The 25,617-nt window shown below is 39.4% G+C and overlaps 1 protein-coding gene across 1 annotated transcript; it reads right to left on the reverse strand.

Moving 5' to 3' along the window:
• Positions 1-110: 110 nt before the first annotated feature.
• abcc2 (ATP binding cassette subfamily C member 2) lies at positions 111-24,842 on the reverse strand. Its single transcript, XM_084736284.1, has 32 exons — positions 24,425-24,842; positions 22,661-22,837; positions 21,431-21,577; positions 21,169-21,309; positions 20,870-20,992; positions 19,967-20,022; positions 19,620-19,875; positions 19,317-19,504; positions 18,198-18,375; positions 17,511-17,765; positions 15,480-15,545; positions 15,029-15,166; positions 14,668-14,814; positions 14,501-14,585; positions 14,340-14,406; positions 14,112-14,238; positions 13,294-13,470; positions 12,454-12,621; positions 11,791-11,974; positions 11,073-11,208; positions 10,822-10,924; positions 10,519-10,738; positions 9,282-9,436; positions 7,647-7,802; positions 7,277-7,476; positions 7,038-7,164; positions 6,846-6,947; positions 5,515-5,658; positions 4,328-4,486; positions 3,402-3,568; positions 2,396-2,590; positions 111-422 (listed from the first exon to the last, which is right to left on the reverse strand). The coding sequence occupies exons 1-32, from the start codon at positions 24,467-24,469 to the stop codon at positions 293-295; spliced, it is 4,719 nt and encodes a 1,572-aa protein (XP_084592410.1). The 5' UTR covers positions 24,470-24,842; the 3' UTR covers positions 111-292.
• Positions 24,843-25,617: the final 775 nt, after the last annotated feature.

Raw genomic sequence — 25,617 nt, forward strand, 5'->3', positions numbered from 1 at the left:
GCCATCATTATTCTCCTCTAACTCTCTGCCAAGTGCTCAATAGAGACAGAGGTCTAAAATTTAAACAAGTGAAGTTGCTCTTAAAAAAACAAACAAACAATAAAGCAGTATTTGAGAAAGAATATTCATTGTTCACATATAAAAATTATTTACATACAGAATATGATTTCCTTATACTGTTTCACATAAATACAAATATTGCAATATTTATTTGTATCAAAGCACAATCCAGCTTTTTAAATCAAACCACAAAAGCAATTTATGAAATTAAATCAAAAGTAAAAGTGCAAAATCAGAGAGCTGTGACTTCTGCTTGTGTTATCCCAGCATCCTTTGCCATGGCGAAGAAATGTCCACGTTTTTCAAGCAGGTTGCTTGGAGAATCGAATTCTACAATTCTACCAGCATCAAGTACCATTACCCTGGGGAGGAGGAACACAGACAGAAATAGTTACCTGCTGAGCATGAAAATATCATTAGTAGCTGCAAGAGGAGGATAAACATCCTCCTCAAATGTGAAGCTGATGTTTTAATATATTTGCACCATCCATTTGAACATAAAATGGTTCAGGAAAGAAACAAACAAGGACAGGAGGGAAGATGAGGAGCAGAGAGGATGCTTTTATTTCAGGTATGGTTTGTCAGTCCTCCAACAGACTGACAAACTACCAATCTCCCTGCTGTTTTCCAAATGCATGCTGGGATAAGCAATAGTTCACATGTAGCCTTGAAAAAGAAATGAGCAGGTATAAAGGAAGAATGGATGGATGCTTTGATGGAGAAATTGAAGGACAGATTTTTCCGCTATTGCTAAAGTACCAGTTGTCAACAAATGCAGTCTGTCCAACTTGTTGTACCAACTGTTGTTCACTTTTTTTATACAAATTCTTATTCTTAGTTGGGACATAACATGGTAAGTGGATGGTCCTTGCTTGCAAAAAAGTGAAAACAGTCATTTGCAGGTGGCATGAGGAAGAAAACAAAGTTCTAAACAGTAGATGTTGAATACAATGAATTCATTTATACAGGACATCCTACATCACTTCTCACCTCTGCTCCCAGTCTGTGGTGCTGCCCGCACATGCAGGCAAAGCCAGTGGAGACTTTGAAGTCTCTGTCTTTTCATGTCATGAATGTCATTTTCTGTAAAAATGTGCGCATAGAGGCTGACTTGGACCACACAGCTGTGGCCTTTAGGCTTTTGTCACAACAGAGGATGCGCTCTTAACGCTGGAACACTTGGTCCATGAAATCCAATGAGTTTAGAGCCTTCGACCTGCTACATTTGTTCTTTATTGCAGTTTTTGTCCAACAGATCTTTCAGTCCTTTGTCATTTTAATACTGTCATTGGAGTTGAAGGTATAAATGATATAGAAAGTACACCAAATCATTTTTTTCTGTACGTTATTTTGACTATACCTTGATAATGTGGTAGAGCCCTCATTTACTCAACCAAAAAGCAGCATGATAATAAATTACAACAAAATGTTAAAAGTCACCAGATTTTTATGGTAAACTTCAGGTTTGAAAAGTCAGACAACGTTACGCAAACAAATTTGATGCAAACGCCTTAAATTAGTAGTCGCCCACATCTCTATCCCACCTTCTTTTTGCTCTTTCCTGTTGATCGTACTACCTATTTTGCCTCCATTTGTTCATCCTGCTGCCATTACTGATACAAGTAATTCATGTGCGAAGTATGTAAGACGTATAGGATACTGGTTTGATGTACAGCACATATATAACAGTGCGCCTTTGCTACCCGTTTTCCGTTGTTTTTTATTTTCATTTATTTTATTTAACTACTTTTTTCTTATTTTACTGAAAACTCAATAAAAACAATTTGAAAAAGTCAGAGAACAAACAGCAAACAATAATCTACAAATCAGTAGTAGTTATAAGTGGTGGTAATTCTTGATATACTTGAGAAATACCTGTAAAGCATGTGACTTATGTCCTCATAATACAGTTAAGAGTATAGTAAGCTGCCAATGCAGGTGAGAAATCATGTAGATTGAAATGTAAAGAAAAACAAATGTACTGTGATACATACAGTAACCATCCATGCTTTAAATTATACTGTGATATAAATTTCAGACCACACCACCCAGCCCTACTGTCATAAAAGTCGTGCGACAGCATTTTCAGTTTGTCTGCTATGTAATATTTGTTATTTTCAATGTTTTAGCAAAAAATACCTACAAATTGGACGAGAGACTTTTGCTCGTGACAGTGCAGGACGCAAAGTTCAAACATTAATGGCATCATCATTGGCTAAGCTGTAACCTCTCATCCGTTATTCTAGTCCCATTATATTGGAGAGAAGGTAGACATCTCAGGGATTTTGGGGTGACGAGACACCTCATCAAAACATTTTCCAAGACACTAACTCACCTGGAGCTGTCCATGATGCTGTGCAGCCTGTGGGCGATGGTGAGGACAGTGCAGTGTGAAAACTCTTTGCGGATGGTGTTCTGAATCAGGTCGTCCGTCTCCAGGTCAACAGCTGCTGTGGCCTCATCCAGGATTAAGATGCGAGACTTCCTCAGCAGGGCTCGGGCCAGACACAGCAGCTGCCTCTGACCAACACTGTGAAGAGAGTGACACGCTTAGCAGAGTGTTTTTGTAGCACTCAGAGATAAACACACCAGAAATGGACACTCATTAGTTATTGCTCAAAATACACTGCAGGGTTTTGGGATATTTTAGAACATGTTGGCAAAAACACTTTTGCTCCATTGACGCTTTATAAGGCAACACACTCATCTCGCTCCGTTAGGCAGCACACTCACCACAGCTTTAATAGCAAGGCAATTATCTAAAAATGCTGCAGATTACCACTCTGGCAGGTACTAATTATCATTTTATTCTGTGTAGGTGTGTATACTCAGGTGCACTTGGCCAGTCAGATTAGATTAGATTTAAATTGATTTATATGAGTCCTGTTCCCGAGGGACAGAGAGTAATTACAGAAGAAATGAGGAACTGAAGGATTACAGTAAATTAGAGAGGATATTTACAGTGTATTTAGGATTAAAGGGATAGTTTGAATTATTTGATGTAGGGTTGTATGCAGTACTATCAATAGTCAGTGTGACCTGCTGTGAACAAGGTCAACAACAAAATGTATTTTAGCCATTTAAAAAAGGTCCACCCAAAAAAATCAGTATCAGTTTAAGCGTACTATAGATTTTGAATATTTTCACTGCTTTACTTTGTTGTTGGACAGCCTCTTTCTTTCTGAAAAGAAACCGCAAAATCTCTCTCCCTCTCCAAACATGCTGTTACTCCTCTTTGCTTCTCCAAAGTGGGGGACGTGTCAACAGCATTCAAAAGTTTCACTTGCTGTATCTTTAGTCTTTTGTAATGTGGAAGAGCAACATTTATTTTTATGGCCCACCTGAGGTTCTCTCCCCCTTCTGCGACTTCATGTTGTAATCCTTCCTGCAGCCCCGATACGTAATCCTTCAGATGGGAGAGCTCCAACACTCTCCAGATGTCCTCGTCACTGAATCTGTCAAACGGATCCAGGTTCATCCTCAGCGTCCCGGAGAACAACACTGGATCCTGCACCACACAGGGGTTGATGGGTTTAGCAAAACATATAAAACTGAATGCTGTGTATGTATGTACAATTTTTAAATTGTTTAAATTTCTAAATTGTGTTGCATCATTTTTTTTAACTAGTTTAAAATTAGGGAAGAGTACATTTTAACCTGTTTAGTCGTTACTCTAAACCTAGATTAAAAGCAATTCTGTTACACACAAACATTAAGCTCCATTTTAAACTGTGATCCAGTATTAACTTTAAACTTACACTTGAGGAGGTTCAACTTTTAAAATGGCAGCCCTTGTGGGATGGATTGAGAAAAATAAGCAAGTTAAGGGACAATTAAATCAATTGAGTTCGATGATGAGTCTCTTCTTTCTTTGACTCCAGTTGTTTTCTCAAAGAGGACAAATTCTCTGCCGAGCAATCATGAGTAGGCTAACTTTTTTTTAGGTAGCTAGCAAACAATTTAACATTTCTTAACTCTTTAGCTTGCTAGGAAACAATTTCACATTTTTGGTAAATTTTTAGCTAGCTATCAAAAAGCGATGCTTTGTAAAGGAATACAGAGCAACTGAAAGTTAATGTTTCCCCGCCTCTTTTATATTTACTCAGTCCCCACATCACTTGACTTGACTACAGTATTCCTCCATTTAATTCCAGTTTGCAAAACAAAACTTGACTTTATTAAACTGAGATTAGTTTTTAATGGTATTAAATTAATCTCTGTTGGTGTGACAGTTATAGAGTTAGAGTGTTTATGTATACATGTGTACCTGTGGTATGATTGTGAGCCTGTTTCTGAGGTCGTGTAGGCCTATTATGGAAATATCCACGCCATCAATGAGGATGCGTCCTTCGGCAGCTTCAATTATTCTAAACAGGCAGTTGGTCAGGCTTGATTTCCCGGCTCCTGTGCGGCCCACTATACCAATCTGTATGCAGTGAGAGACAACACATAGGACACATGTCTGATGCATTTTATAATGAAGATTTATAACCTGCAATCACTGACAATGTGTTTCTGGATACAGTGTGCACAAATACTGAAGCAATCATTTGATGCACCCAATACTGAGTTTATAAAAACTTTTCAAAGAGCCGTCAAAATACTAAATTGTGTTTTGAACTGAGATTATGCTGCACAGAAACGGCAGCAGTATCTTCTTTGAGTGCATCTAACTGTAGCTTTCAGAAGCGTATCTATAAGTCCAAGACATACCAGTGAGTGACAGAAACAAAAATATAAGACAAAACACAGTGAGTGGTATATCAAATGGATAACAGCCACTGCTGCACAGGCACTTCAATAAAATAAAAGGTTATGTGTTGTACCTTTCTATTTTCTGTATATGCAATGTGCTGCAGATTGTGTGCAGCACCTATATGGATTTACTGTAGTGAAACCCTGACTGATGAGAGATTCAAGGTTCATCAATAGAAAATACAAGGGGAAATAAACAGGGCACTTAAGAAACCAGACCAGACTAAACAAGACTTTGATATTGCTCAAAGATGAAAGGCTCAAAATAAGAAGGGAACATAAAGAAACCCAGATCTAGGTTTTCATGTAGACTACTGGCTTCACCATCATAAAGAAGCTGCAATATACTACAAAGAGAGCTTTTTAGTTTATGGCATGTGCTGAAACTGACATCAAGGTTATACATGTGAGAATATTTTCATACATAATTCTAAACCTAATTAATTTTATTTGACAGGTTTTGTTGATCTAAAATGACTATTTATTTATTTATAGCGTGTGCATATGACAAGTGATTGCAAGGAACTAAACAGAATTGTTTAGTTTTGATTACTATATTTCCATTGTTTTAAAGACATATTTTATAATTAGCTGCATACTGGCACAATTATGTCAAGAGTCACAGTCAAACATAAATCCTACAGAGGTGTTGTGCACACATGCACACACTGACATGTATACAGACACATACAAACAGACCTTTTCAGTGCTTTCGATGTCACAGGTGATTCCATGCAGCACCAGGTCTAATCCAGGTCTGTAACGGACCTTGTAGTTTTCAAACCGCAGCCTTCCTTCCTCGGGCCAGTTCTCTTTAGGCCGAGTGTTAGTTACCCACTGAGCCTGTAGAAACAAAGACCAGCAGTTTGATGAGTAATGGTGGAGCAGATGTCAAGGTGAACTTTGACACATCTGTCTATTCCTGGTCTAAGCTTCATACTTATTTTCTTCACAGCTGTTGTCACCTTAGACCCCATCATTCCCATACTTCACAATCACAAAATAGTGTATATTGTGATGCAGCAATCGCAACAATTCATTCAAATTCAACTGATCCCACTTATTGCGCACAAACTTGTAATTTTGTCCAATCACTGCAAGTTTTCTACAAATTTGACCAATCGTCATAGCTTCCCACAAGTTCCACCAATCATAGCAGTCCCCTGCTCAAACATCATATGTATACATCTCAGTGAATGGACTGCATGTTTTATTATTTACCATTTTTTGTTTGTTTGTTTTTTGCCTCAGGCACAAGTTGCTGTTTTGACTGAGTTTAAGCTCTAAAAGTATTTGGCTTCTTTGTAGAATAACCCCCCAAATGCATGTTTTCATTTACAAAGAAAGGTTATTTAGAACGGTCAGAACAGAGTGCCATTTTCCTAAAAAAATTAACCTCTGATTTTTAATGAATTATACAAAAAAAAATAAATAAATCTTGGGTGCAATTTTCACTTGGTCTCACAATTTAAACCAGTGATTTTAGACACCCCCCCCCAAAAGTTAATTAAAGATCCATATAAATTGTGTGTACTACATTACTGTAAATTTTCCTGTAATATGCGGCCCGGAAAATACCACTTTGCAAGCCCCAGGAGGATTTTTAGGCAATTCTCCTTCACATTCTCTTGTAATTATATGTATTAAATGTTTTACCTTTTGAAACATTTCTATATGTATAAATAAATACAAAAACAACAAATAAAGCTGTGAAAATCCCTACTTGTATGAGAAGATAGTAGGAACACATTCAAAGTTGAGGAAAAAACATTAAATAACAAAATGATAATGACGCCACTGAAAGACACCTTTTAAAAGTCCTTGTACACCTTTGCTCTGTGTATTTAAAAGGTCACCACCTTTATTAACATAAAAAAGACAGGAACCTCTTAAACCTCAGCAAATGTTCTAATCTAAATGTCAGCAAGAAATTTATATGGTTCTTTAGTCTTTTGTCACATAATCACAGATACAAATGAAGTTCACAGCATGGTCTGTGAATCCAGACAAAAGCTTTCTCTTCAACGTACCTCATTCTCAAGCTCGCTGTACTCACTCACTCTCTCTACGGCTACGATATTGGTCTCCAGCTCGGAGGTCATCCTCACCAGCCAGTTCAGAGTCTGAGTTACCTGCAAAGTCCCAGAACACAAGAGAGGACTGTGTCATTTTCTCTTTAATTATTATTTCTGTGAATGTTGTCTGCAGTGTGTGTGACTAACATTGAGGGCGTAGGATATGGACAGGCCAACTAGGCCGCTGTCCAAAGAGGCTCTGGAAATGACGGCAAATAGAGCAGCGAAAAACACCACCAGGTTTCCAAGGAACTCCAGGCGGATAGCGAGCCATCTGCAGACAATCAATACGCACACGCACACAGAAATCTAAGTGTGTCCCACTCACACACACGTACTTGTTGATGATTTGTATTTGAAGGTGCACTTAGACTTCAATAACTGACCTGTTTGACACTATCCACGGGTAGACGCTCTTGAGGTTTCCATCAATAGTTATTTCATTGTGTTTCAGAAACCTTTCTTGGTGGCCGTAGGCTCTTATCACTGAAAGACCAGACACCGTCTCGCTAAAGTGTGAGTATATGGGAGAGCGAGACACTGAGTCCAGCCGTCGAAGCTGCCTTGAAGTCGCTACATAGAAGCGCTGAGTGTGAAGAGAGGGCAAGAGAAATCAAAAGAAAACCAGGGAAGATTTATTTGGATTATTTTTTTTAATTGACTGTTTACATTGCTTTCTGTTAGTTCTGAAGAAATGCATAGTGTTTTCTCCTTCCCTGGGCATATTTTAGTCTCTGGCTATTTTGATCAGCTTACCTGCACAAAGTAGTAGACCAGAGCCAGAGGGATGATGATGATGGTGAAGAGGGGAGTGGCCAGACAGATGACAAACAGTGTCCCCAGCACACCCAACAGACACAGCAGCCAGGAGCGGAAGGACTGTGGAATGGCCTCATCCACTGTGAAAATGTCCTGCAGAACCAGTGAAGATAAAGTTAGTCATCATCAGTAACAGGCTTGGGTGGGATAAATGTATTACAGGATACCAGGGTATGAAGAAACCCTGACAGTATGATTTTCAATACTGTCAAAAATACAGTTGCTTCTCTTTCTATAAAACCGAACCAGAGAGGTGGACTGGGGTGATGTACTGTAGTGCACAGCATGTGTCACCAGAGCTCACTTTCTCTACTGGTGGGCAAGGCGGTATCCTGTTTCTGTCTAGTTTAGTCCCAGTGGTAAAGGCAAGCCAGCAAATACTGCAGATCACTGACTGGTCAAAGTAGCATAGCTTAGTGAGTTTGTAACAGTTAAGTGAGTGGCTGGGTGGAGGAAAATGTTTGCAGTTAACTTGTCAGTCTGGCAGTAAATGGACAGTTTAGGTTTGAATCAGTGAATCCAGACTTCAGCTTCTTAACACCGAAGCAAAGCTCCCGAGTGTGTCGTTTCCCAGCTGCTGGAAGAGTGTCTCTATGACGATCAACTCCGCCTCTGTTAAGGGACTACTGTGTGAAGTGGAGCAGCGTCGAGCCATTTTACACAGTTTTACACAAACACCGTGATACTGTTTCCCCCTGGTAAAAAATACCAGAAAGGTATGAAAAAATAGATACCACCCAAGCCCAACTGGTAACTTAAAATACTTTTAAATGACCCAGAAACAGAGGTGAAAATTAACTAAGTAAATTCACAAAGTACTATATTCTGAACTATACTTGAGTATTTTCCATTTTCTTCACTTTATATTTCTACTTCACTACACTTCAGAAGGAAATATTGTACTTTTTACTCCACAGCATCTATTTGATGATTCCTTGGGGAAATTTGTAAGATATCCTACATATAAAGTACATAAAGTAGTAAAACTTAGCTCCACCTTCACCAGCTGCAACATTAAAGTATTTATAATCCAATAATATAATATATATTATTCTGATATTGGCCAGCTGCATGAGTATTTAACTTTTGGTGCTTTAAGTATATTTTGATGCATGACTTTTTTCTACACTGTGGTATTTCTACTTTGCTACTACAAGATCTGAAGACTCAGTTTTTAGCCAGAGCATATATTAATAATCCAATCTCAGTGAAACCCTCTGTTTTTCATTACTACCTGGGGAAATGCACCTCAGGGGGCATCACATAAAGACATCACAGAGAAGCTTAGAGGGCTTCAAAATTGGAATCTCCATGGTGACACATAGAGGACACAGAATTGACATCCTGTCAATTTATTTGAGTAGTTAAAGTGCATCAACACCACAGTCCAGTGGATTGCTCCAATATATCCTGCAATATTTCGTTTTGATGCTGAATTATTCAAGTTGTCCTCTTAAATTAGAATTTTAATTAGTATCAAATCCGGAAAGAAACGACAAAAGACAGCAAACAAGAAAGAAGTAAATGGGAAACATTATGAACAAGCTAGAAAAGGTAAATGATAAATCCTACCTTTGCAAAGCGGTTGACCACCCTTCCAATAGGTGTGGTGTCAAAGAACAGCATGGGAACTCGCAGAATGTTGTGAAGCAGCCTCGAATGCAGGATACGAGATGCGTTAACCGAAGCATTGGCCATGAGCAGTGTACCGAGGAACACGAAGAGGCCTGCCGTAAAAGGAGACAGTTTCTAAAAATACATAATCATGAAAGCCATGCTGAACAAAAGCATAATGAGGTTAGTTAAGAACTAAACTTGAAGTTGCAATATGAGAGAAATGCAAGATTTTGGCCATCTGTTCAACAGCAAGCTTTGGTTCCAGAAAGGAATTTTCCTTTCATTCACTCTGCTGACATTTCGGAAAATCATATTAAAATGAGTTTTAAACCTGGAACCAAGCCAACCAGCTATGAGATGAATCATGACCATGGAGCAGAGACAGACTGGAAAACAGAAAAAAAGGTACAAGACTGTACATAGTTATTTAAGGAGTGAAGGAACTACTCATCCCATAAACCGTTGAAAATGACAATGAAATAGATTGATGAGAAATACTTGAAGGACAAAACACACCAATAACTCTTCTGCAGAAGAAAAGACAACCCAACATGCTTTAAGCAAACAGACTGTGTACCTCGAGGTTGATTCTGAGTATCACAATATGGGCTAGATATTAAACCAATTTTGTCAGAAAAGTAATATCTCTGAAGATAACAACACACTAAAGCCACTGTTATGAATCATGATTTCTGACCTTCATCTCCACCTCAAACATCAGCCTGTCCGGTGGTATGAGTCAACATGTTCAGTACAGAATACAGTCTCTACTCATAACGTGAAGAGAACAAGTGGTATCTCGAAAGAAGTAAACTTCCTTCAACAACATCCCTGATGCAGTTAAAATGTCTACTGTCTGTCCTGAATATGAACAACATGGACTATTCAATCGTCACTTCAGCATGAACCTGCAGCCTTCAGGGAATTCGGCATAAATAAAGAAGCTCACAATGAGTAACAGGCAGTCTGTCAGTCTGTTGTTCCCTGAAGCTTCATACTATTGTCTATTCTTATTCTGTCCTGTTATTCTAAAACTATACTATAACTTGCCTGCCATTTAACAGTATAGACTTATAGACAGTATAGACCAATAGCTGTCTGCTGGTAATGTAAGTAAATGTAAGTAATGTAAGTATTTTAAGTGTTTAAGTTTGCCTGATGTGTATCTGAAAAGTAAGGACTGTTTCGTTACCCTGAGCAACTCCCAGAGCTCCGAACACTCCCACCCTGGTGTCCCTCAGCGAGCTAGGGTACGTCTTGTTTAAGTATTCCACCGCATCATTGGTCCAGTCACTCAGCCACAGATTCTGGCCGATGAAAGCGATGTTTTGGATGAAGTAAACCACGAAGACCGTGACAGCATATCCCCAGCCCATGGCACGCAAGTACTGGAGGTAGACTGAGAACTTCACCTGGATTGAAGAGAGAATGGAGAGGCTCAGGAAAAAGTTTTTAATATTGCAAAGTATTTTGGCAGAACAAGTATTTAGATTACCTGTCCTGTTTCCATAGTTTCCTTCTCTATCAGCCTCTGGCCTTGCTTTGCTTTACCAGCATCTTCTGATTTTTTTATGGAACTATTTTTTCTTAGTCTGACACTGGACAGAATAGAACAAAAACAGGAAAACAGGATGAAATGATATTTTGCCCATGGGAGAATAATACATAACAACACACACACAAACAAACAAACAAACACAGAAAAACTGTGGCTATGTTGTTGCCACCACTCCATTGTGCTCTAACCTGCCGTTGCGCTGGCTGCGGCGGATACTGCTCTCTCTCTTCAGTGTAATAGAAACTGTGTCCTCTAGTGGAGAGTCAGGCTGAGTGTCCTCTCTTTCAGGGATGAGCTCTACGTCTGCAGTATCCTGGGAACGTTCTGAATAAATATTGTCACATATACATGAATCTTACATAAGAAGAAATTAGAAATTGTACATTTTACTAAATTTGGTAAAAAATAAAATCATATTGAGATTATTTTGACAGATATTGCAATTGCAATATGATTCACAATTAATGGTAATGGTCATTTTTGCATCACAATTTTAATTTTCACAGAAAAAAAATTATACATTTAGCATCTGTACCATCTGGAGAACAAGATTTGTAAACCAGGGCATCTCTGCAGCACTTCAGTACTTCATTATAATGCTTCTTTTATTCACATTTTCCTTTATCAAAAAAATTGCAGCTATATTTGTACTAAGCACTAAGATGGCTACATTCTGCAAAGTAACATCTTCTACCTCATCAGATTTAATGGATGTGCATATACCCTGTTGTCCAAGGCTGCTGATTTTCAATGATACCTCTTCATTGGCTTTGTCTGCCTCCATATATCATGTTTTGTTTGCAGGTTTTATAGCAGCAAAAAGATGTTAGCTCTAAGATGGAGAGCCATAGTTTGTGTTTGTGCATTAAACGAGCAGTTTTATGTGCAGACAAAAGGTGTGATTACCTGATTCTGAATGGGTCCGATTTCTTTGCTCTTTAGCATATGTATCTAGAAACTCTGAAAAGGCTCCTTTGCTGGCGCGAAGGCTTTTGTAGGAGCCAATCTCAGAAACAACTCCATCCACCAAGACCACTATTTCATCCACGTATGGCAGGAAGCTCACTCCGTGAGTGACCAAGATACGAGTCTGTTTAGACAAGGAAAAGTGGGCTTCAGCTGTGAATTCAATTCAGGCATTGACAAAAGAAAATACACACTGTACCAGAAAGTCAGTGGAATGATTATAACTTCACTATCACATTTTTATTACTCTGTCAACATATTATGAACCTGCTATCAATATATTACAATATTCAATTCAAACAGTAGTTCCTGTGGTACATTTAATACTGATCTTTGCATTAAAGGACCAGTGTGTACAATTTATTATTACACAGCTTTGTTAAATACTCTATTCTGATTGGTCATTTATGGCATTCTCAGGTCTGTTATAGCAGAGCGTTGCCATGAAGGACATTTTGTTGCTATGGCAAGATTTTGATCATAGAGCCTTAAAATCAGTATTTTGTGCCAAATTATTGATTCTTTCTTTTTGTTGTTGTTTTCAACATATGAAGCCCCACGAAATCCAACATACTAGACCTTTAATGTGGGCTTAGCACAAACCTTGTCTTTGAGTATTCCTTTGGGTCCAATTACTTTTTCAAAGAGATGTTTTCCTACATGGGAGTCCACAGCAGACAAGGGGTCATCTAATAAATAAATATCAGCCTGACTGTAAGCTGCCCGGGCCAAGCTCACACGCTGCTTCTGACCCCCAGAGAGGTTGATGCCCTGAGGAGAGGAGAGGAGAGGAGAGGAGAGGAGAGGAGAGGAGAGGAGAGGAGAGGAGAGGAGAGGAGAGGAGAGGAGAGGAGAGGAGAGGAGTAAACAGCACAAAAAATATTAGGGCTAAAGCTTTTCTTAAATGTATGCAACTGCAGTCTGTTTATCTATGTTTTCTTATTTGTTTAGACAATATGTCTCAGTTGTTGAATCTTCCCACTGGCACCAAAACTACATTTCCATGCAACATTATTATTTCTCCTTGAGAAGAAATAAAAAAACACATGATGCTAGAGATACTGAAATATAGGACTATGATTTAATTGACAGATAATCTGTACCGTAAGTGTAACAACTTGCCCCCCCCCCCCCCCCCCCCCCCCTTTTATTTTATATCTATATCTAATGGTCGCTGGTTGCGTGTAATGTATGTTTTTGCATTTAAAACGGCAAAAAAAAACCTTGGAGAGGTGGAGATTTAGTATGGAGCCATTTGATGTTTTTTTTAATTTCTTTTTGTTGTTGTTGGTTGTTTTCACAAAACATTCAGCGGTGTTTTACAGACTAAACACTCAGCAGTGTTTTGTGGACTAAAGAAATGAAACCTGACCTTCAGTCATCATGAGGGTGAATAGATAATGAATGACTATTCATTCAAACCCTGAAATCTTTAAATCTTACTTTCTCTCCAATCTCAGTGAGATCACCTCCAGGCAGCAGCTCCAGGTCAGGGGCCAAGGCGCAGGCCTGTATCACCTCCTGGAACCTTTGTTCCTCGTGAGGAGAGCCAAACAGGATATTATCCTTCAAAGTGGCATTCTGAATCCAGGCTTGCTGTGGCACAAAGGCAAGGGAACCCTGGAAAGAAATACAAAAACAGTCATGCACAAAAGTTCTTCTAACCACAACACCCACTGCCATTGAAAAGAAGGTATTCATACATGTCAGAAAGACTTATTCAGTGGCTCTGATGAACGGTTTGAAGAAATAAGTGTTCCAGCAGCCTTTACTAATGGCTTTTCTTAGATTCAAGCTATTCCCTATTTCAATATGGATCATGTAGTTCATTGATCACCTTTTGTACTGTGTCCAGCAGTCTATATTGTGGACTTAACTGCGGTATTTTTTTATTTGAAACTAGAAATGTGCACTCAGTAGAGTGTGGATTCAGGCAACAGATGTTGAAGTACCTACTGCAATGCCACCACAACTGCCAGATGCAACCAGAGGAGGTTTGCAAAGTGTCAGTGAAGTTTTTATTTTCTAAATATTTAACACTTTCCGCTGCCTAGTCATAGGTCAGAGACAGCAGGTTCCAGTGGAAGTTGGAAAATAAAGAGCTGGAAATGAGCATAATAGTTCCTCTTTAAAAATGGTTTGATCTGTGTCATTTCAATTTCAAAAACAGCTGACAGAATGTTATATGGTGCACATAATGCAGAATGTCCTTGATTAAACAGCCTATTTGGACAGATATGAAGACAGACATATGGTATCACCTGAATGTTGATAAAACCTTTGGTGGCGTACATCTCTCCCAGCAGGGCTGACATGAGGGAGGACTTTCCTGAGCCCACTGCTCCCACTATTGCTACCAACCGGCCTGGCTTAATGTCCAAGGACACACTAGCAAACACACACAGAATAAGGATAAAATACAGTAGGGTCAAAAGCAATGTTTTGCAGCTATATATTGTGTTATTCTGTATGTGACACAGCAAACCTACTCTTTTAGCAGAGGCTCAGCTTCTTTTTCCCAAGCAAAGGAACCATCACATATGCTAACAGCAGTGTCTAAACATGAAAAGAGATGGACACAGAGGACATATGTAGTAAACATGTACCAACAAACTGGTCAAACAGGTATTAATGGTAATGGTGAACATACTGTAACTGGAGTCATGGCGCACAATGTCACTTTCAAGGTCTTCACCTCCCAGAAATTTTTCCAAGCGCTTCCTGGACACTGTCGTCTGATGTGTGACAGAAAAAATGAGTGGAATTTTAGCTCAGGTTTGATATACGTGGATGTACCGTGTGTTATTGTTCCCTTACTTGCACAATGGCAGCGATGAGCATGGGCAGCATGGCCAAGGGGAATCGGAGGATGTTGAAAAGAGAGATGGAGGTGAAAGCTTTCTCAGCAGTCAACACATTGTCTGAGCTCACCCCAACAAACACTGCAAATGTGACCAGAGAAACCTGCAAACAAAGACAGCGTGAGAAAAGGAGACAATCTTTGACCTGCTGTTTCTCATCTTTCTGCGAGGATCCTTCACAGGACTCAAATAGGGATATGCATGCACATCCAAACCAAATAAGGACAGTTGCGAAGCTGAACATGAGAAAATAATGATGGTGCATTAAATTTGTGGACACTGGAGCGCTGCAGCGTTTACTCCTTCACAGGACTCACCACAGCCGGGGCACAGCTGAAGATGAAGGTGGAGACAGATGTCAGGTAGGCAAACTTCCTCATGACCTTCAGTTCTTGCCCCCTAATGTCTTCCACCTGCGTCTGGAAGGAGGGCTCCCATGCATACAGCTTCAGAATCTGGTGGGAGGCATAAAATGAGGAGGGAGGATGAAGGAGTTGGGTGGACATTGTGGAGGACGCGGAAAAGGAAGGGTGGAGGAACAGAGGCATAGCAAGCCACAGGTGGTGGACGCAGTATAATAGAAGGGACTGATGACTCATATTTCAGTTTTTTCCTGAGACATGCAAAGCTTTTCATCTGAAGGCCTCACACGAAGTCCCTCATGTCTACCAATCTGCCTGAACTGTTTATATAGAAAAGACGAAGCAGAGGTGGTGATTTTACAGCAATTATGTCTGATGACTGAAATAACTGAATGAGGGCGCTCACCTTGATCCCGTTGAGTATTTCATTCATGATTTTCAGTCTCTTGTCTTTAAACTTCATGTTTTCTATCTGAAAAAAGATCATGGGAAACAGTTAGGACACGTAGCTCACCTCAGGTTCAACAAAAAGATCTGATACAATAAAGCAGCCAGGAAGAGAGTGTCATGAACCTGTGTACTGTATGAAAACTTGTTTTATATTTTTCTCTGTGTATTTTATTTAACAACACATGTATGTTTGGTTGAATGTAATCCAAATAGGCAAAGAGAAGCAAATAATATGTTACAAAACCATTCCCTAGTGATGCATGCTTCATTTTTGTTGGCAGAGGTGGAAAGACAACAAACACTTTGTTAGAGTTTTAAGGTTATGTGCTTGACTTGAATATGTATTTTTTTTTGACAACCCTTACATTTTAACACAAATGTCTGTATTTTCTACTCGTTACATTTTCCTTGTTGTTTTGGGGGCTTTCATCTTTAATTATATAGAACAGGTGGAGATACGACAGGAAAGTGGGTGAGCGAGTGGGGGAATAACATGCAGCAGGGCTTGAACCCACAGCTGCTACAGATGATGCAGTGTATGGGGCAAACACTTTACCAACTGGGCTACGAGGCCACCTTCCATACATTTTCAAAACAAAAGGTTTTAATACCTTTGAGTCGAATTATTTATTCATTTGCCTCATTGCGCACCACATTCCCAACATCATGACCGATTTAGATAAATGAATGGGACAATAACAAACAGAAAGGACGATTCTTTGGTGTGTTCATCATTGCATATTATGCCTGAAAAAGATGAAAATGACACAAAAGGCGTAACAAAACGAGAGGACTACTTTTTACTTTTAGAGTTTGAGTACATTTACGAGCCTGTACCTTTTCCACTTTTACTTGAGTAATTAAGTTGAATCAATACTTCTACTTTAAAGTATTTGTACTTTAACTGTGTGCACTTTTGCCACCTCTGTGTGTTAATTATTCTTAGAAAAAGGCTATAGTCTCTATGCTTCCATCTGCCGGGGATATAATTAGTTTCTGGTTCCTCATGGATGACCTTGTTATCTTATGTAAGTGGAGTGTGGTTTAACGCCTGTGTGTCATTTTTACTACCTTGGCTTGAGTAATAGTTTTTGTAAAAGAGAAACAATGTTCATTAAATAGTGATTATGTGCATAGGTATCATTTACACTGTGGATGCTGGGGGCATGAACCAACCACTTTTTGAAAAGGCCAATTTTGTCCCCATCACTTTTTAGAAGCATAAATTGGTTCACGGTTTTGAAAAATGGCTTTCACGAAGAAACATTAACCAACACTTTGAGAATTGTTTATTTTCACAATATGAAAACATACAGTGAGTCATGACTGGTTGAACTTGACTCATGAATTCTTTTGAATTCTGTTTCTTTCTAGTGTCAACAGTGAAGCATCACAATAACAAGGCAGTTTAATTTAAAGCAGTAATATTGTACAGTTGCATGTCCAAAAATAAGTACATTTGTATGCATTTGTGTGAGCTGGAGCCACGGACTGTATATCAAATAAGCTGAGATCCTATTTGATATACAGTGGTTGAATGAGCTGCCCATTATTTACTTTGACCACATATCAATCCCCCTATTACACTGCATAAATTTCCATATGCTTAAGGCCATTTAAACAATGTTTTACATTTCTGGTTACATCCCTACATCTTTCCAACACAAAGTGATTCCTTTCTTTATGTGTCCGTTTGGCTGAAAATACATATGAGGATTGTAGATCATGATAATGACCTCATTAATCTCATTTGTTTCTTCAAGTGGAGCCTTGGCCCACAGGTAAGAGAGAATGAACTGCATTGTCCTTTATTTGCAACAAACTTTGTTAAAGTTACCACTTTTCGGTCCTTCTGTTTAACTGGGAATGACATATTATATAAAATATTAAGTATTACGTTCAACATTAAAAATGTAGGGTTTATTTTGTGGTATATATAGTACATTATATTCTATGACAGCTATTCCGTATGTGTGTGCATCCTGACCTGGATTTTTCTGGCCTTGGTGGCTAGCAGTCCGTTGATGGGCACCATTAAAACCATGACGGCCAGTCCCGCCAACACAGACGGTCCCAACTCCAGCCACAGGAAAACAATGGACAGGACGATCTGCAGAGGGCAGGACCACAGCAGGTGGATGAAGTTGGTGACATCGTTGAAGCGCTGAGCGTCTGCTGACATCAGGTTCACCGTTTCCCCAACCGTTGACTCTTTACGGGTTTCATTAGACACCACCAATGCCTTGGAGAAGAAAGGATTGTAGGGAGAGAGGAAGATGGAAAGGAAGTACACAATTCGGTGGGAGCTGCAATTATTTTAAATATCAAAGTATACAGAGACAACAAAAAAAGTAATTTATCTTTAACTTCATGCTCTTTTAAGTAAACACAGCAGCAGGGGGCTGTTGGAGGCACAGCCACAGGTTATCACTGTATTCAAACGTATGAGATATTGAATAGGGCAGGAAATTGCAGCTTTATCTTGTAGAAGACAACAGCAACTGACACATTAAGCCCATGCAGGCAACGTTTCTTTCTTCAGTGACAATTATGTGCTCAAAACACTGAGGAATAATTTATCTATTATGATGCAAATAGACACTCTGTTATTCTTTTTTAACACTGTCTAAGGAAAACTAAGAAAATGTCATTGTGATGTCACTCGTGTTTTTACCTTTTTGTACACAGCAGCCATGATGGCGGTGCGAACCTTCATCCCCAGCACAAAGCAGCGCTGGAAGTACTGCTGCAGGAAGAGAGACTGCAGGAGGGCCACCACCAGCAGCAGCACTGCATACACATACCCCTCCCAGGCATAGCTGTTTTTGTCCTGAACGAACGAGATCATCATTCTGGGAAAAAGGAGAAGTTAGTTAATGGGGCAGCTCAGCACTTGCCATGTAATCCCAGCATCAATGGCATGGCATCTGTATGGGAAATCAGTTCTAACTAGTTACAGGTTAGCACATCCTTTCAAAGATTTAACTGCACTCACCATTTCCCATCCCCTGTGAGACACTGGTCTTATCATTGTTAGACAATATAATGAATAGTGAATAGTTAAGCTGACAGGGTTGGAACAGTCACAAGGTCATCAAATGTTATTTTAAGAGCTTTAAAAGCATAACTCCATTGATTTTGCACATCAAAGTCTGTTTACAAGTCTTGGGAAGTACTGCTGCAGCTGTGGAAATAGTTGTATAAAGCTTGTTCTGGTATTGTTGTGCAAAAAAGAAAATGTCTCAAGTGATGTCGCCTGATGCTGTGTAGGTTGCGGCTGTAGAATACAAGTTTAGAAAATGAGAAAAATCTGCTGCTGTGAGTTTACTGACCCTGAGTTAATGATTGCAGTGAGTGCTAACAGAGTGAAGGAGCAAACAGCAGTAAACTGTTAATTCTGCTTTGTTGACAGTGCTGCAGCGTGACTTAACAGGTTCTACATTGTTTATATGGAACAATAAAATCACTAAAAAAACACACGCTAGTATATAGAGGAACAACAATTAATTGAGTATTAAATGAATTGCCAGCTATGACTGATTGATCTGTTCGAGAAAAAAAATTCAAAATTCTCCTCTCCTCTTTGGGACTGGGGCAAAACAAAACATGTGAGAACTAACCACCAAACCGAACCAAACTAAGAAAATTATTGACAGATTAATCAACTATGAAAATAATCATTAATTGCAGCCCTACTGATCTGCTGGGCTCATTTGCTGCTTATCAGAAAACTGAAGGAAATCAGAGACCATATCTGGGTGCTAGAGAGAGTTTTATTTCAAACATGACTCACTTTAGGAGTTGAGGACTGGCAAAAGCCAGCAGGTCCTGCAGAAGTTTGAAGAAGGCCGATTCAAGCAAAATCCAGTCAAAGGTCTTAAAAATGGTGGTAATCAGCCATGAATTGGGATAGTCTTCTTTTTTCTCCTTCTTTTTGTCCTTTTTCTTCTTCTTATCATCTTCTTTATTTCCCTTTTCCTCCTAAAGAAAAAATATCATCTGAATGCCTTTGAGCACACATGAAGTCTCTATTCTATACATAGTTATAATAAATAGAATAAATCTTTCTAAAAAAAAAAAACAGAAATCCTTTCACCATCATCAGCACGTCCTGACTGACGCCTTTCCCCAGACCATGAGAGAGGCCATTTTGAAAGGCCTCATCCTGGGCTTTGACTCTGTTCTCATCCCATTTCTTCGTCAGCTTGTTTTGATATCGGACTCGAGCTGCGGCCAACTCCGACTGCATGTGATGCTGGAAGCGCTGGTTGATGTAAGCGGTGCTGTCCACCTTGTTTAGCTCCCACATGTCCTCCTGAACCAGGGGCCGCTTGTACCCCTTCACCACCATGCTGCAGAGAGACAAGGAGAAGTTGTGGAGTACATGAACATGACACGTGTGGGTGTTTGCTGGGATTCTTATCGTGGCAACTTTTAATTTACCTGTTAAACCAGTTGAATGTGATTCTGCTCAAAAATGCTGCACCTTCCTCAGGATTCTGTGGATTAAAAACAAACAAGTGGATTATGTTCACAGCAGGATGAGGTGATGAAGGAATTATGAATTTCACAGCATCACAACAAAAAGATAAGGATGTTTCTGCAACTATGGGCATTTCTGACTCTCCAAAATCAAAAAATCAACCTCATCATTTTAACCCTCAAAATCTGTAATACATATAAACAAGTACCCAAAACATATCTTGCAATTCTAACCTGTAAATTATCTCTACTGAAGAGTTAAAATAATGTTGGCAAATAAAAATCTTACTAATAACTAAAATAAAGCAGTAATGACATCATGTGTCAGTAAGGTCACGTAGAGGTAAATGGCAATAATGTAATTTTTACAATAAACTACTGTTTACATTAGCTGGATTAGATTGTACTCTCACTCGATACTGGACCAATTTCCAAAACTGTTGCTCCCATTACTCACTTAGACACAAAAATATGTGAAAATAGAGTCAAGATTGAAAAATACCAAAGTTACCATTGGTTTGCATTGAAACGGTCTTTACCACATCCCTAAAACTCTTGCAGAAATGACATTTTTGCCAGTTTTGCAGATAGCATGGTCAGCTAGCTTCGACTCCTGGCGTCATACATACATCACCTAGTGTGGGTGGCCTCAGTTATGTGCATCATTGTTAACTTCTGTTTCCATAGAAACTGGAGTTTGGCTTTAAAAGGATTTTTATTATGGTATTTTGTTCGACATTAATTTTTATCAAGCATCATGTGACAAATTTTAACATAAATGCAAAACTTCACTGCAGGGACATAGAAGTGCCCATAGTTGTAGAAACATACATAAACTTTAAACAAAAAGGGGTGCTTGCTTACATTCTTCACACGCTCCTCTGCCTCTGGTGGGATATCAGCCACAGCAGAGAGAATAAGTGCAATCAGTTCCAGCCCAAAGGAAATGTAGAAAAGGCAGAAACGAGGGACATCCTTGATCTCGCTCTGATGGTCAAAGATAAGAGTAAGAAAGATCATTCAGGGTGAGTCACTGAGTGTCAGTGAATTACTGATAAATACGGAGAGCTGAAATGCATCAAATCAAGTGACTGCACTCTGCCTGAGTAATGACAGCTCTTTTCCTCTAGCTAATGCTTCACTCCCAACTTTTCAGCTCATACCAGTCTGAGCGCCTCTCGCAGGAGGGTCTGGAAAGGGAAGATGTCACACAGAACAAGGAGCAACCAGAAGACGAAGAGAGTGGCGGAGTCCACTGCTCCTTCCCTCCGTCTTACTCCTTCCTGACACAGCAGCAGCAGGATCTAACAAAGAAGACATGTCAGAACACCAAAAAAAAAAAAAAGAAAACCCAACAACAACCCCAAAATCTTTTATTTTTGAGCATCAAAGTAAATAAATAAATGTATACCCAGTGATATTTACCCATGTGACTGCATACAGGACTGGGTTTGCATAGTATACACCAGGATTTTTCTCTGTTGAAGGTGCATCATTGCTTGGACCAAAATCCTGTCCTAGTGTGACTGCCAGGGCTGCTATGGCCGTCAGGAACAACAGAGACACCACAAGCTGAGGGGAGAAAATACTGTTAACACTTACAAGTAAATCACATTTAAAAGTCAACCTCCACAAAAAACACAACACAAAAAAAGCTGAAGGAGTAAGTTTCTCTAAATAGCAACTTAGAACCATTGACTGTATTAAATAGGCAGAAATATTATTTAATAGACAATCTATGGTTGAAGATTGTTGTTTTCCTTGAGGAAGCTCTGCAGGCTGCAGTAAGACTGCAGGAATGCAAGACAAGTGCAGCATTAAAATTTTGACAACAAGCGACGTCGAGTGCCTCACTGTAAGTTGATCAGCTGTATCAAACTGTCAGTTGTCTGTCAATGCAAAGCTAAGCAGTTATCCTGAAAACAAAACCTACTGTTCCGAAAATACACACTCTGGACTTCCAGTTAAGTGGCTGTCTCAGTGCCAGCCATGAAAATATTGCTCAGTTTAATGGTTATAAATATCCATGCCTTCTACAAGATTATTAATGATTTCTTACTACTCATAAACAGACACTTACTCATTCAGCAGAAATACAAAAATAGCTATTTATTTTATGATTTATTACAGTTAACATATTACACATTTCTCCTTTAAATCTCAGTTTCAGATGTGTGCATACAAGATAACTTTGTGACACCACAACTAGTTTATGAGTGAGTTTTACAAGCAGTCCTTTTATAAAGTAAATTAAGCATAATTAATGTTATATCACAGTTGATATCATCACAGTCCAGTATGGTACTGAGCCCTCTTATGTTCAGTATTCAATATTCAATGTGTGGTTACATCTCTATTATTCAGAGATTCTGGATTTTTTTAATGACGGAGAAACAGTAGATGTAATTTTAAGAAATTATCACTGCATAATTGAGTGTTTTTGTGGAGAAAACATACCAGAAACATATTATTATCATTCCATGCAGAGTATTTTTATGTCTAAAAGTATGTTTGGAGGAGACGGGAAATGAAACAATTGCGTCTTTGAACCAAGATTTCCTGATCACAGGGTACTTGTTCCTGCAATTACTGTATGTCTCATCTTTGTATCATATTGTGACTGAAACAGTTTCTTTTTCTTGTTGTGTGCAATACCTGTTTGCAGATGTAGAGCTTGGACAGGTGTTTAGTGTTCACTCGTGTCCTCCTGCAGAGAGACACCAGGTGCCACGGGGCGCAGAGCCACACAAAGCCGAGGGGGATCCACACCAGCACCGTCTGCTCTACACACAGAGGGAGGTCTGCGTCTTCTCTGTCCAGATATGAGGCATTCTGAGGTGCACGCACAAACATTTACAAATGTCAGACAAGGATAAAATGATCATCGACAAAATCATGCTGCCCTCAAAATCTCAGAGAAAGGCAAACACTCTTTATTACACCACAGGGACACACCACACCTCCCTGATTAGAAATTCAATCAACAGTGACTCACATGTGATTCATCCCTAAGTCCCAGCTTACTGCTACATGTGCAGCAGCATAATTTGCTCTTCCACAGAAGCATGCAATGGAAAAATGGGTTACTAATAGACTGAAAAAGATGCGGAGTGAAAGGGGCACTCGGTTTAAGCTAAAACACCCTGACGCAGAAGAGGAATTGAGGTGTTTCAAGCTTTTAAAAGGCTTCAGAAGTCCTTGAGTTTCCAGCATCTGTGTGAGCAATCTGCTGTTATGAGAGGCCGAGATCCATTCCACAGTCTGAGCTCAACACAGGCTCCAGGGAGAAATGAAGTGTCCACAAGTGCAGACAGGATGTGTGTATGTTTTCTGGACTGTATGTGCAGATGTTTACTTTCTCTGGATGCATTTTAATTAACTGATCAACAGTTTAGTCTATAAAAAGTCAAAATAAGTAGAAAAAAATGCACAACCTCCCAGAGGCCAAAGTAATTTTTTAATATTTTTGCTTGAAAAATGACAGAAGTGGTTAATCAGTAATCAAAATAAAAGATACTGAATGAAGTGCTGCATTGGTATCAATATCACGTTACAGGCACTAGTACTGGTACTGAAACTGTATTTTTTTTTTTTTTTTACAAAACACCCAGCCACATTTCAGCTCATATTTGTTTTCCCCTCTTTGATCAGGACATATTTCTAGAGACTGTCCTGTTTCTCAGGAGAAAAAAAAAAATCAATGAATGGTTGATCAAATTATCCATTTTAAGTGTACAATCATAAAAATACAGTTATAGCTCATAAACATGCCCTGCAGTTATCGAACATGTCGAGTCATGCCTTACTTAAGAGTTATGACAGGTCAATCATGTGTTCGCTGAGCTCACTGTGTACAGGGGTGAAAGCATATTTATCAGACAAAACTTCAAGATAAAACATTGTCTGAACATAATATACTTTTTCACACATTTCCTTCACCCTACAGCCACTTTCTATCTGTATTTATGTTACACGTACTGGAGGCATCTACGTAATACCATGATGCCTGTACCAAACAACACAATCAATTACAGAAGTCCTGAAGTGAATCAAAGAAGCTCATAATGTTCAATTTTTTGAAGCCTGTGTCAGTGAGGATTCTAATTTATATTTTGTAATAACATAACAAAAAGCAAAAACTTCAAAAGAACACCACAAACTTTAATCAACACAGAAAAAAAGAAAGTATTGTGTTATATAACTGTACATGTTGTAGTTACCATCCTACATAATTTTACTGTTAGCCTTAAATGAACTTAATGTATAGGCTGTTGATCGTGTGTTTGTCAAAAGTTATGTGGTGTTTTTCATTGTGAGAGTTTCAAAAGCTAAGGTCATCTTGAGGCCATTATGAAACCATTTCCCCTCAGAACGACTGTGTCTCCCTTCAGCTACATTAACCCCTGCTGTTGAACTCACCCAGAAGGTGGACCCGCAGTACTCTTCCAGAGCTGCAGCACACATGGTCCACACTAATGGCTTCTGTTGTCCACAGATGACCGGAAAACTTGGACGCCTCTCGTCCTCTTCTTCACTGCTGCCGAGGCCGTCTCGAGCGCTCCTATTATCTCCCCTGTCCACCCACACTCCAGACACAATTACAGGACGTGACTGTGAGGGACTTTAAGCCATGAGGCTTTTAAACAGAAACCTAACCTTGTGTCCTCCTCACACAGAGAAAAGACACAAAATTATCAGAGTTGAAATGGTTCGGTGTAAAAAGCAGAGGGTTTAATAGCTCGACCTGAGTCTTGATTTCTGTTTTTTAAGGCAGAAGATCTTTTCCTCTAACGGTCCTCGGTCAGTCATTTGATGAGAACCGCTTCTCGCAGCCCTCCTGAAGGCAAAATGAGAAAACTAAACAATTATAGACAAAGACACTGAGAGAAACCCAGCCTTGCACCAGCCCACTGACACTCACGTGTGTCTAAAGTCCAACATTTCTGGCAGATGACAGCATCTAAGAGAAAAAAAGAGAGAGAGGATAGAAGTATTCCTCTGCTGTTCTTCCACGTGTTGGGGGGGGGCAGCCCACCAAAAAAGGGAATGTGTTTATGGAGGGGAAGGGGAGGGAGTGGGCTCATTAGACCCCTTTTCCTGTTGTGTTTCCAGTTCTGCTCTGCATGCTCCTCTCTGCGCCAAGACCCTTTTTCGGAGCTCAAGTCACATCAGATTAGTTTCAGGCGGTCATGTACTTAAATGAGGTGGTTGAAGCTGAAAAAGGGGCAGAATGTTTGTCAAGAATAACTGTTAGCTGCATGGTGGGGATTTTGTGGTAACTGTTTGGCTTTTTTCCTCCCTCTGTTTTCTACTCTGAGCAGGAAGGGGGCTTGACAATAGAGGAGCTTCAAGTCAAAGGAAGATTGAGAACAGATGAACTTTCTTTGCTTGTGCTTTTCTGTAAATTCAGACAGGTCAAAAAATGACCTGTCAGTCTGACCTGGAGCAGCCGGGTGGTACAGTAAACCTCTGGGTTTTCTTTATGTCCCATGGTAATTTTGGCTTCGCTTTTTTAAAAGGCTTCTCCAGAGGTAAACTGCTACCAGACATGACCCACAGAAATAGAGGATTCCCGCTGGTATGCATGTGTGAGTTTGTCTATGTGAAAAAAA

Source organism: Lutjanus erythropterus, chromosome 14, assembly GCF_056507025.1.
Source record: "Lutjanus erythropterus isolate fLutEry1 chromosome 14, fLutEry1.hap2, whole genome shotgun sequence".
Classification (NCBI taxonomy): domain Eukaryota; kingdom Metazoa; phylum Chordata; class Actinopteri; order Lutjaniformes; family Lutjanidae; genus Lutjanus; species Lutjanus erythropterus.